This window comes from Azolla caroliniana, unplaced genomic scaffold, assembly GCF_043228905.1.
Source record: "Azolla caroliniana isolate FFs.n. ecotype wild unplaced genomic scaffold, voAzoCaro1.0.p SCAF_7, whole genome shotgun sequence".
In the NCBI taxonomy this organism is placed as follows: Eukaryota; Viridiplantae; Streptophyta; class Polypodiopsida; order Salviniales; family Salviniaceae; genus Azolla; species Azolla caroliniana.
The window spans coordinates 20004521-20017488 of NW_028230442.1; the positions used below are offsets into that span (position 1 = coordinate 20004521).

General features: G+C 39.1%; 1 protein-coding gene and 1 non-coding gene across 2 annotated transcripts; both read right to left on the minus strand.

Annotated features, from left to right (window-relative positions):
• Nucleotides 1-787: 787 nt before the first annotated feature.
• On the minus strand, nucleotides 788-859 carry TRNAM-CAU (transfer RNA methionine (anticodon CAU)). Its single transcript has one exon. It is a non-coding gene; the product is annotated as a tRNA-Met (tRNA).
• A 1751-nt stretch (nucleotides 860-2610) lies between these two features.
• Nucleotides 2611-7268, minus strand: LOC147862250 (ATP synthase subunit beta, mitochondrial-like). The gene is made up of 9 exons (XM_087322136.1): nucleotides 6755-7268; nucleotides 5502-5577; nucleotides 5277-5365; nucleotides 5067-5184; nucleotides 4878-4981; nucleotides 4476-4634; nucleotides 4162-4386; nucleotides 3574-3885; nucleotides 2611-3146 (listed from the first exon to the last, which is right to left on the minus strand). The coding sequence occupies exons 1-9, from the start codon at nucleotides 7244-7246 to the stop codon at nucleotides 3039-3041; spliced, it is 1683 nt and encodes a 560-aa protein (XP_087178262.1). The 5' UTR covers nucleotides 7247-7268; the 3' UTR covers nucleotides 2611-3038.
• Between the last annotated feature and the right edge of the window lie 5700 nt (nucleotides 7269-12968).

Consider the following 12968-nt stretch of genomic DNA (forward strand, 5'->3'; position numbering starts at 1 on the left):
AGAGAGAGAGAGAGAGAGAGAGAACTGAATAATGTCAACAAGCATCACCTTCGGGCCGATTCACCAAACGTGTACATTGACATTGTTCAGTTAACTTGCTTGGTTAGGTTATGTATTGTTTGGGTGGCACCATATGGATGTAATTGGTCTTCTCTTGACATGGATGTCATTGTTCATAGTCTTCTTGTGGCATTAGAGCATTGTAACAAATCAATGTTTCTTTCTACAGTTGCATTCAAGAATCAATTGTATACCATAGCCAATATCATCATGTCTTTGGCAGGGTGCATTCATTGTAGATAATTTACTTGCATGGTGCTATGAGTGAAATTGGTGTGGACATTAAAATACAATCCAATGTGTAGGAGTTGTGTGGTTTAGTAGGCCAAATCCATGAAACCTTCTAGCAAATCCCAAGGCAAGGCAAGGAACATTTTATCAATATGTAATCAGTTTATGAAGATAATCTCTATGCATTGATTCCGATCGAAGCTATCGAGAATAGAGAATGGTTTGTAGGATTCGTGTTGTTAGGTCTCAGCACTTGACAACGACAATCTCCGGGATGGAAAAGGAAACGATGGCAAATGGTGTATTTCAAGCATACAATGCATTGAGTAGAAAGGTGGGGGAGTCTCAAACTCATCAGAAACCACGTAGGTCCAAAGGAAGATAAAAGAAAAAAAATACTCAAATTCATCAGAAAACAAACGGTGAAACATTCAAGAATATTTGCAAAAAGACGAAAGGAAATGAGAAAGTGAGGAGATAAAAACAATGTCCGTTGTATCAGAGCGAGGTTTCGATCCTCGGACCTGTGGGTTATGGGCCCACCACGCTTCCGCTGCGCCACTCTGATACTGCAATAGGAACTAACCATTTTTATTCTAATTATACCTAACATTACATGTATTTGCACCTATATATAATATATGTATGTATGTATGTGGAGACACTTTTGCTTCTTCTTTTCTTCGAAGAGGTGTGGGTCAAACAATGCATATGCCATAGATAGTAATCCGGTCCAAAAGAACTCCCTTTTGTCGCTTTTGTTAGCCGAAAGGATCAATAGAGAGGCAGGGCTATGGAAACCCTCGTTTTTATCACTATATTCTTGTGCCATTGTTTGAAATGCCATGCAACTAGCCACTTGTTGGCACTACAAATGTCGTCCAAATATACCTTGTTGCTTTGGCTCCAGAAACACCCCAATGATCATTCGGCAATTATGTGTTATTAAGAATCCCAAGTGTTCAAATATCAAACACTTTCAGCCACAAGGTAATCATCCGTTCAACAAAGACTCGGATGACATGGGGACCTATGGAGGAGTGGAGGGCCCACTCATAGTACGTAAAATTCGTGTTCGTCTAGCATAACATTCATTTTCCTACGTTGGAAAATGAATGCGAATGTTATTCAAACATTCTTGTGTTTTTTTTTGTTTTTTCCCCGTTTTTTTTCATTATTTAGGCTTATTTACCTCATAATAGGGGTTTAGGGTTTTTCATGATAAATAGTTAATCCAAAAATATGGTATTTATCATTCTTGAGGGTGTTTTTCATACGCGAATGTGAATGCACGTATGGTACGTATGGTTCATACTATGGGCCGCCCACTAATATAAACTTTAATGAGATTAATGGAGGTACCAAATTTTGCTTAAAGCCATCAAGAAAATAAAATTGCGTTCGTCACATCTTTCTTTTTTCTACTCTTCTACGCCCTCTTTGACATCTCTCTACAAGCCTTGTTATTATGTGTAGTGTTCGTACTAACCAAAATATTTCATAAGAATTCAATCACTTTAAACAAAATGCTTTCACATGTGCCATTTAAAAGCAAGCACTTGCATTTTATTAAAAACAGCAACACTTTTGTCTATCTTCTTTGCTTTTTTGAGATAATATCTAAGGCCTGAAACATGGCTGGTCATGTATGATTGACAATAACCATGTATGCAAAGTAACGAGGGATTGCATGGCTGGAGTTGCATCTTAAAAGTTTCCAAGCATTAAACGGCAAACTGAGCAGACCGATCACTATAGTACAAAATATGTACATGGCTTCTTACATACTTGAGGTACCGCAATTTCAACACCAACAAAGCTGGAAAACCATTTACAATCTACAGTTATAACTGCAACATCACAACTAGTTCATAAATGTTTTTACTGAAGAAAATGTATCAGAATCAAAGGTGGCTATGGTATATGGCCAGATGAATGAGAGTTGACCTCCTAATAGCTCTCTAGCAATGGCAGAATATTTCCAAGATGTCAACAAGTAAGATGTACTTTCATTCACTGACAACATTTATTATTAACACATATGACACTTTCTCCAATTGCACAAGACAAGATTCACAGACAAATACTGTGCGGTGTTAGGCACTTGGGATCAAACCAAAGGCACATGAAACAGTAGTATAGCTAGGGTCGCATCCATTGAAACAGCCAAGCAATGAACTTTACAAGGCAAAGCTATGTAGGGTTTAGGGCTCTGTTACTGAACCAAAATCAACAAGCTAAAATGTACAATTGTCCAATCCCTGAGGTAAAATCCATAACACTACCAAGTTCTTAATCGAAACACGTGCTATTTCAAGATAATCAAATTGCCCTTCGCTTATTTTTTTTATATAACAGTAACAGTCAATCAGCACTAATCAAAAACCATGGTTCCCAACCACTGAATGCAAAATTATGAAATGATCAAAATACCATGATTTCCAAAAACAAATGAAGTAAAAAGACAGTAGATAATAGCATCCACTGCAGCTGCAACAGCAAGAACTGATCATTATTATCCTGCCTCCGCTCAGTTTCTTAATATATAGTAGCAGCTCATTTCTTCTACACAATGCATATAGGATCCATGCAAAACCCTTCTTTTGAAGGGAAGTCCTTCCAAACAAATCCCTCTCAAATTTATTCCTCTTCATCGAGTCATGGTTTGATGATCAGTTATGACAAACTTTTGACAAAAAAGTGTGAGATTTTGAATGTTGTGGACCATCTCTTAAGAAAAGACTTGCTTAAGAGAGCTTGGAAAGTTTCTCTGCCTTCTGTACCACTTCTTCGATACCTCCAACCATGTAGAATGACTGTTCAGGCAAGTCATCGAATTTGCCTTCCAAAACACCCTGCAAATACATACAGTATTTAGCATATAGCTACGTCATCTGTTCGTATGATAGATTTGACTTTTCAAACATAAAGTGTTTACAAGATGGTGCCAGATATAGTTGGACCCACAGCATTAGGAAGTTCACACTCTCAAAACAACCACCATAAAGACAAGCATATTTACATCCTACCAATTTGGCCTCCTAAAAAATCTATTGATATATTGATATTAACATATACAACTGTAGTGGTTATTTTACCCTTGAGACAGTTAGACTCTAACCAAATTTAACCTTACGGTTGTGCCCAATAATGTCAACCAAAATGAGCCTAATCATATTAGACAACAGTAAAATGCTTGACAGAAGGAAACACTATGCTAGTCATCATTCATAAGTACCAACAGCCCACATTGCCATCATATTAAATAAAGGTCCAACTCACCTTAAAACCAGCGACACACTCCTTCAAGTCAACATACTTTCCAGGTGAGCCAGTGAAAACTTCAGCAACATGGAAGGGTTGACTCAAAAATCGCTGGATTTTCCTGGCACGAGCAACTGTCATCTTATCATCTTCACTAAGCTCATCCATACCCAAAATGGCAATGATATCTTGAAGATTCTTGTAGCTTTGCAAGACCTTCTGCACTCCACGAGCACAGTCATAATGTCCTTCACCCAGGATGCGAGGTGAAAGCATGCGAGATGTTGAATCTAAAGGATCGACAGCGGGGTAGATACCAAGTTCAGAGATCTATGATGCCAAGAAAAGATGGGAAATGTGAGAATCAAAAGGATACAATCAACAAATCAAAAAGATATTTGTCAAAAACAACCCAAACTTGTTGGGCATTTACGACAACCCAGGCCACAAAGAAAATCCTGTATATCCCTCAACATTTAAAATATCCTTACTAACATTGGAGGTATTCTGGTCCTTCTCAAAACTTAGGGTTACTCTGGTAACTATGCAAAACACTATGGGTACTCTGGCAATTTTCATTATGTTTTATGGATTCTTTAAACAAACCTGTCTGGATAGCACAGTTGTGGCATCAAGATGGGCAAATGTGGTGGCTGGAGCAGGATCTGTAAGATCATCAGCAGGTACGTATATAGCCTGAACAGATGTGATTGAACCCTTCTTGGTAGTTGTGATACGTTCTTGCAAACCTCCCAAATCAGTTGCCAATGTAGGCTGATAACCCACAGCAGACGGAATTCTTCCTAGCAGAGCCGACACTTCAGAGTTTGCCTGCAGCATAGGAAAAGACAAATCAAAATAAGAGACTTTTTACTTTAGGAGGCCAAATTGGTAAGCATGAAAAACAGAAGCACATTTACCTGGGTAAACCTGAAAATGTTGTCAATAAAGAGCAACACATCTTGACCTTCAGCATCCCTGAAGTGTTCAGCAACAGTCAGACCAGTGAGTCCCACTCTTGCACGAGCACCCGGTGGCTCATTCATTTGTCCGTACACAAGAGCGCATTTGCTCTCAGACTACAGAAAATTAAAAGCAAAAATCAAATGGGTTTGCAAAAAGTTAATAACCGCATTTGCTCTCAGACTACAAAAGATGAAAAGCAAAAATCAAGTGGGTTCGCAAAAAGTTAATATCTCTAATATTAAGTCAGTACGGCAAACAAAGAGTGATGGGAAGCTGTCCAGAGGTTTCCAATCTCTAGTACTGACTCACTAAAACTGATTCCAGACCTACCTTCCCTTTACTACCTAGAAACTCACCTGTTTCTCTCCTAGCTTAATGACACCACTTTCAATCATTTCCTTATACAGATCATTGCCTTCACGAGTTCGCTCTCCGACACCAGCAAATACAGAAAAACCACCTGCAAAAAGAGTGTTTTATTCTTCAGTTAGCCGAATTTAAAGTAGAAATATTTCAATCAGGAGAATATGTGATAAGGCACTAACCATGGGCCTTTGCAATGTTATTGATCAACTCCATGATAAGTACAGTCTTCCCCACTCCAGCACCACCGAAGAGACCAATCTTTCCACCTCTTTGGTAAGGGGCCAGAAGATCCACAACCTGTAATAACAAAAGATTCCTTGCTAGATTTTATAATTCAAAACACATGTTAAAAAGCATATCCTGTAGCAATAAGTATCTCCAAAATTAACCTTGATTCCAGTGACCAGAATCTCTTGTTCTGTACCCTGGTCGATAAAGGCAGGAGCCTCTCGATGGATAGGTAAATAGTGCTCAGTTGCTGTCAAATAGAACCACATGGTCAGCAAAAGAACATATTGGAATGAAAAAATACACACCGTATAAATTTTCAATCAAATGAAATTCCTACAGGAACTTCATGTTGTCAGAAACCAGGCGTTAATACAACTACATACTTATGTCGCCTCTCTCATCAATTGGTTCTCCGATCACATTCATGATGCGCCCCAATGTAGCCCTGCCCACAGGAATCTGGAAACATATTTGATCTTAAAATCAGAGATAAGCAACACACATTTAAATGCTTACACATCAAATTTCTTAAAAACTAGGAAACCATAATTCAGTTATAACATAGCGAGTTTGTAAAAAAGAATATTCTTTCAGGCACACATTCATGCTTTTAGATAGTATTATCAATATACTACATCCAGAGATCTTTCCAAAAAAAAGGCAAAAGAAAGACTACATCAAACTACTTACATCATCATGAATGAGATAATTTGGGTTTTCAGCTAAATATGATCGAGAATGAGAAATCCAGAATTTGATAAGGCTATATTATCAAGAAAAAGAAAACTTTACAAAACACACAAAATACAGGAAAGGTTCTACGTAGAGAAGAAGCAAAAAGGGCTAGAATGAAGACCTTCACATAAGAAAGGGTGTGACAACGTCCAATAAAAATGCGTACATTTGACAATCGTCGAAAAACTACGATGAATTTGCTGAAGGAAAGAACATGAAGAAGAAAGAAACGCAAAACAAAACAGTGGACTAAAAACAATTTACAGCGATAAGACCAAGTAATTTCATATGCATACTTGAGACAATTGAGACATGGCACTATAGGGAAATATTGCTATTATCAAACATGAAACATGGTCAGATTGGCAAAATTCTACATGAAGAAGGTATAAAGCAGAAATTGCATGAAAACACGTCTGTATTGAGCATATGAGCATAAGGATTTGCTAAAAAAGGGCTTCAATATGCGAAGGAAGTGAGGAATCATGAGATATTTCTAAAGATAAATGGATCAAGAAATGTTGATTTCCCTAAATCAAAGGACAGATGAGCAAATCGGAAGGGATAACAGGAGTGAAAAGTCAGGCATTGACGCATTGACAAAAAACTGGAGAAATACAACAATTCCAGGAAGAGAATGAAATAGGGAACGAATATTTCACTATTCAGACGGACAGCAAAACCTTGTACTCAAATACCATGGAAATAAGGCTAGATCGAGGGAATTCACATGATGGTAAAGCTAAAACTCTAGACAAAATGACCGTACTTTTGACAAAAACAACACAAGAAGAAATGCAGGATACATACTGAAGAAAATAGCAGGGAAGAAAATACCACATCTTTAGCTTTGGAAGAAACTCATGGTGAAGGAGGAAAAAAGAATCTGAGCAATGCCTACCGTGATTGGAGCGCCAGTGTTAAGAACCTTCTGTCCACGGACGAGACCGTCAGTAGAATCCATGGCTATGGTTCGAACAGTACTCTCTCCGAGATGCTGAGCGACTTCAAGAACAATTCTGATGTTATGGTCTTGAACCTCGAGAGCTGTAAGGATGGGGGGGAGGCCGGACTCGAACTTGACATCAACCACAGCACCGATGACTTGAGCGATAGATCCGACGCTTCCTTTACCGGTGAACTCGTCAGTGGAGGATCCATCGTCGGAGATCAGAGGGGCGGAGGCCTCGGCGGAGAAATGGCGAGATCGTAGGGTTTTCGGCAAGGAAGGGGGCGAGGAAGAGGGCCTGGAGTGGAGGCCTGCAGAGATACAGCGAGAAGAAGAAGGAGAAGGAGAGGGGGAGGGAGAGGCGGGGCCGCGGAGGTTCTTCGAGAAACGGCGAGCAGAGGAGGAGTTGCGAAGCAGGGAAGAGATGAGGCGGCGAGAAGCCATGGCTATGGATGGATGGATGGATGGAAAGGAGAAGAAGCTCTGAGACACAGAGACACACAGAGACACACAGAGACACAGCTATGGCGATCGTCTCCTTCTTCTTCGTCTGCTCTTTTAAAAAACAGGAAAAGTAAATAATTAATTTAAATAAATAAATAAAACAAGCGTAAAAATAAAAATAAAAAGAAGGGCTCAATAATTCTTTGCTTTTTTCTCTTTTCTAGGGTTTCTTCTCCTCCCTTCCTCCTCCTTTTATTATTATTATTATTCTTATTAGTGTATGTATGTACGTATGTATGTGTAGGTACATATACATACATATGTATGTATGTATGTATGTATGTATGTATGTATGTATGTATGTATGTATGTATGTATGTATGTATGTATGTATGTGTATATGTATGTATGTATGTATGTATGTATGTATGTATGTATGTATGCATGTATGTATGCATGTATGTATGTGTATATGTATGTATGTATGTATGTATGCATGTATGCATGTATGCATGTATGTATGTATGTATGTGTAGGTATGTATGTATGTATGTATGTATGTGTAGGTATGTATGTATGTATGTATGTGTATATGCATGCATGTATGTTTGTGTATGCATGCATGCATGTAGGTATGTATGTATGCTTGTGTGTGTGTGTATGTATGTATGTTTGTTTGTTTGTTTGTTTGTATGAATGTTTGTGTATGTGTGTATGTGTTGTGCATGTGTGTATATTATGGGTGTTCATGTGTGTATGTATTCTGTCTTGTTTGATTCATCACCATGAATGACATACCGTATGTACCTTGAATCTCTCGCTAGAGAACGAGCATCGCATGCAGATTTCGGCCTTCGGTGTTTCTCCCTCGACTGCCAATCTATTTACCCTTCATAAGTAGGTTTGCTTGAGAAATTATCTTGTGTATGAGTTAAACAACAAGCAAATCACATGGTCATGGGTCGGACGTATGAGTGATGACAGTTGTAGAAACTGGAGACATGACCAATGCACAAACACAAGAAGTTCCTCATAATGCAATGCTCTTCGGTTTTCTCTCTCTCAACCATTTGCATGTAACATATTAGAGTGGCAAGAAGCTCTCTTCATTATTATTCCAGATTTCTTCGTTACATGCAACTTCTCATGGGCATACCCAATCCCCTGCCATCAACTGTTTGTACCTTCTAGCATAAGATCATGGCTTCGTGTGTTGGTTAGGGTGTCTTTGCGTATTATGAGGTTCCCATTTCTACCATATTTACATTGCCCTTAATTATTCTAACATTGGCCCACATGCTTCCTCATTTTGTTGCCCTTATAGCTTTTTCTTATATCCTATCTCCTTATATTGGGTACTATAGATGTTTCCACTCTACTCAATGTTGTTGCATAGGCATACACCCTCGTCTTATTATCCTAACATCTTACCCAATCAATGTTTCCATGCAACTACATTACGCAACTAAACACTGGCTCCTTATGGACAAATCCAATATACATTTCACTTGTTTCAATGTTTATTGTTGTGCGTCCTTGTCCATTTGTTGTTATGATATGGCATACCTAACCATGTAGTTATCAAGTATGATTCATACGAGGTCCCATGTCCCACACTAGATAGAACTTACAACAACTATCGTCGATCAAATGCATGTGCGTGTCATTGTTAATGAATGGCTCAATGATCAACCTCATGGGAATTTGATAGATGAGACTAAAACATGTCTTATTTTGGCCACATTTATCTCCTTCACATGAGTTCAAACATCGCTCTTTCTCTCTCCCTTTAGCATAAATTGAACCTTATTGAGGGATGCCTCCTCTTCACTAGGCATATACGCAACTTGGATGCAAGGTTGGCTCACTGATGCTGGCAAGCTTGTCATTGCATTTCAAATGTCAAATTACTACATATGAAATTTGGATATTCATACTAAATTGTATAACAACTTTCAATCATGACGGATCATCCATGAAGAGTTTAATTATGGGTCATGGATGGTTATGCATGAGTCATGCAACCATTTAAAAGCACAATTGAAATTACAGTGCCTTGATCAAGTTTTAAAACGAGCAAAGTATAGAATGTCACACACTAAGCTCCTCTAGAGGGGCTTCCACAAGAGGCATCTGAGGTGGTTGAATGAGATTGTTCGCCACACTATCAAACGTTGAGGATCCTTTTGGGTCGATGTTACTTATTGTCATGTAAGAAGAGTATGGTGAGTGTGGCAACCAACGTTGGTGCCACGATTGAACATTGACTCAATAAACTCCAATTGGGTAAATATAAGATTGAACTTGTCATATACATTGTATTTTATCGTGTGAAACAGATGACAATAGTGCTCATTGAGTTTTTTCCCCCTTGGAAAATATCCTTTCATTAGTTATAAACAATTATTACAAGAATGTTGACCTACCATCCCCATCCCTAAAGGATAAATAATGTAAGCATTCCACCACTTCATAACCTAGTTATCCGATTGGTGGTGTTAAGCATCACATGGGTCTTGCATTATGTTGCACTCTTCCTTGGGTCCCTATCCCTAAAGGATAAATAGTATCAACTAGTGCGAGTTGAGTTGAGTTCTATCGTGTTCAACTTCTCTTTTGCACACAAAGGAACTCCATGCAGAGAATACTCATCCGCTACAAACAAGGAGGCTAATATTGAGCCTCCTTGTTGTTTGCCTTATGATATCTAAGGGTGGGCTAAAACCACCACGATTCCCACAAACATTGATACTTGAAGACATAAGAGTCAACATCAACACAACATATCTCACATGCACATTTGCACATAAATGGAGCTATGATCCAGAAGCACACAATTCGATGCCTTATTGGGCATGCAACCACTTTTGTCATACAATCGCACATTAAAGTAGAGAAAATCACACTCGTGCACCCATCCAGAAAAATGGTCTTACAAACACAATTCTAAAGTGTTATCACACCTACATATAGGTGAAATAACCAAGTGTGGGCTTTTGTACCATTGTGAGCATTTGACTTCAACAAACTCTAAATACATACTTGTCAACCCCATCTTCATTTCACATGCACACATGGATTTCTACGACAACGGGGGGAAGTGCACCACTACACTTGTGTATCAAGAAAGGAAGAAGAAGAAGAAGAAGGGTTTGTCATTGTTAAAATAAACATGCAAATGTGAACTTGTTTTCTAATGATAAGCTTGGTCATACCAACTAAAAAAGTTGGAAGTACGAGGTTACACGATATCTTCTTAGTCAAGGGTATTAGAGCTACATCAACTATACCCCTGATACCATGCTCAACTCAATACACATTGACTATGCAAGATGTCCACAATGACTTCGCGAGTTGCATTATAAGGGCACCAATTGACAACGTGATTATTAATGCAACATGGCACATGTCGTGGGAGTGTGAAACCTAGGGGGTGTATTTATCGCTACACTAGTTCTCGTGATCATTATCGAGGAAAGCCTATTATACATCACAGTTCTCTTTCGACATGTGTCCTAGTACGATTGTCAATCAACATAAGGGGCATGCTGCCAAGCATGTCAGACAATGTTATCGGCTCACTTCTTGTTAGTAGATTGGGACAGGGGCTTTGGCGAGAGCATTATGCGAGCATCAATTTGCGACGTGGTTGCTTACAAGACAAAACACATGACGATATATTGTTTGTGTAATAGATCAAGGTGGATGAACGTCAAATTACTACTTTGTAGACATGCATCATTATTGGTTTACACTTGGAAGTAGCTTCACTGTGGCTACTTGGAGGAATGTGTAATAATAGGTTCTAGACCTTCAAAGTAAATACTAGTAAATTCCTTGCGGCTCATGAACAAGTCACGAATTAATAGATCATGACTTAAAGATGAAAGATCGTTAATGCCTTATCTCCCAATTCCAAATACATATAATCATATATATGTCTTATGGTTATTGCATGACCATTGTTAGAATATTAACACACAATGTGCATGTCGGTAGTATTTATGATGCAAATGAACCCAAAAATGGAAAAACACAATCATGTAATATTCGTGACTCGGAAAAAGAAAATTTGCCCAAATTTTATTTTCAATTATTCTAGATGTTGTAATTATTTGTGATTAAGTTTTTCTCAAGGTTCTTGTTGTTTTTCATTAAATTACTATCTCCAAATCTACGAGAATAGGGGTGTTTAATAGCTCAACCCTCTGAATGAAACAATCACTCAAATAGGTCACTTTGGGTAGAGTGCAACGTGAACTAGCTTTCATGTCCCCTTCCTTCATTCATCACTTCCAAACTCGATGGTATAATGAATGGTCTTCATTGGTTGGGTTTCCAAGGACTTTGGAGGGGCATCATGGTGTTGTTGGTTTTGAGGCCATTGTTGTTTGCATACAATTGTTTTTTTCTTTGCATAAGATGCTCATGGCATGATAATTTTGTGTCGTAGGCCTTTACGATGCTTACAATCATTCCAAATGTAGATACAAGCGATATTGTCGGGTTATACACGATCATATTGCATCCATGAAAAGCATTCTAGTTCGATGTGTGTAAACCCAAGGTGAACATACCCACCAACCTGAATCGTCCACATAATGACATTATGTAACCTAATATCATCAAATAAGTAATAGCATGCATATCTCATAGAACCAAAATCTACGTATGTGTTGAGAAGGGCAAACGACTCATAACTAATTGCCAACTACCCTCCCATGTCAGAATAAGCTACCGGAGCAAGAAGAGGGGGGGGGGGGGATTGTATTATTTACTACAACTACGACAACACACGACACTATTCACGACATTGCCGCCACTAGAGGACCCTGGCTCATAACATTTTGCACGAGTGGATCTCGAAATGACGGAGGAACCTTTTTCTCTATCGCCATTACATTCAACACTATCACGACGAGCGAGAGAGACACTCTCACGATCACGGACCACGATTATGACTACGATACGAACACTATATCAGGATGTAGCCATTGCAAGAGGGACCCTAGTGTTCTCGAAATGAGAGAACCTTCGCTATTGCTGTTACGACGACGACCGTGGCCAAGACTATTACCATTACCATGAACGGGGCTAGGACCATGATGACCATGACTAAGACTATTACCATTACCATGAGCATGACCAAGACCCTGATGACCATGACTAGGACCATGATGACCAGGACCATGACCAAGACCATGACTAAGGCCATGACCATGATGACCAAGGCCAAGACCAAGACCATGACTAAGACCATGACCATGACTAGGAGCAGGACCATGACACGAATAGGGGTGCCGCTACTGCTGCTGCCACCAGAAGGCATTAGCGAATGAATGAAAAAGAGAGTTACATACTTATGTTACATGAGTGTTGTGTTGTAACTTGTATCATGTAATGTATGTATATGATGATGGTATGATGATGGTATGATGATGGTATGATGATGGATGGATGGTATGGCATGGATGATGATGGTATGTCATGGATGGATGGGTGGGGGGGGTGGGCATCTTTTGAAATTCATGGAATTTGCTCATTTCTTTGCAGTTCTGCATTACACTGCTTTAGGGTTTCGTCTGTCGGCCTGCGAGCTCTGCATTTCTAGGGTTTCGGCTTGACACAAAGCCAGCTCTGCTTTTCATCTGTTTGTTTGTTTTTTCCTCTCCTTTAGGGCTTCTTCGTCTCTGCGGAGAGCAAAGAAGGAAGGGAAAACACA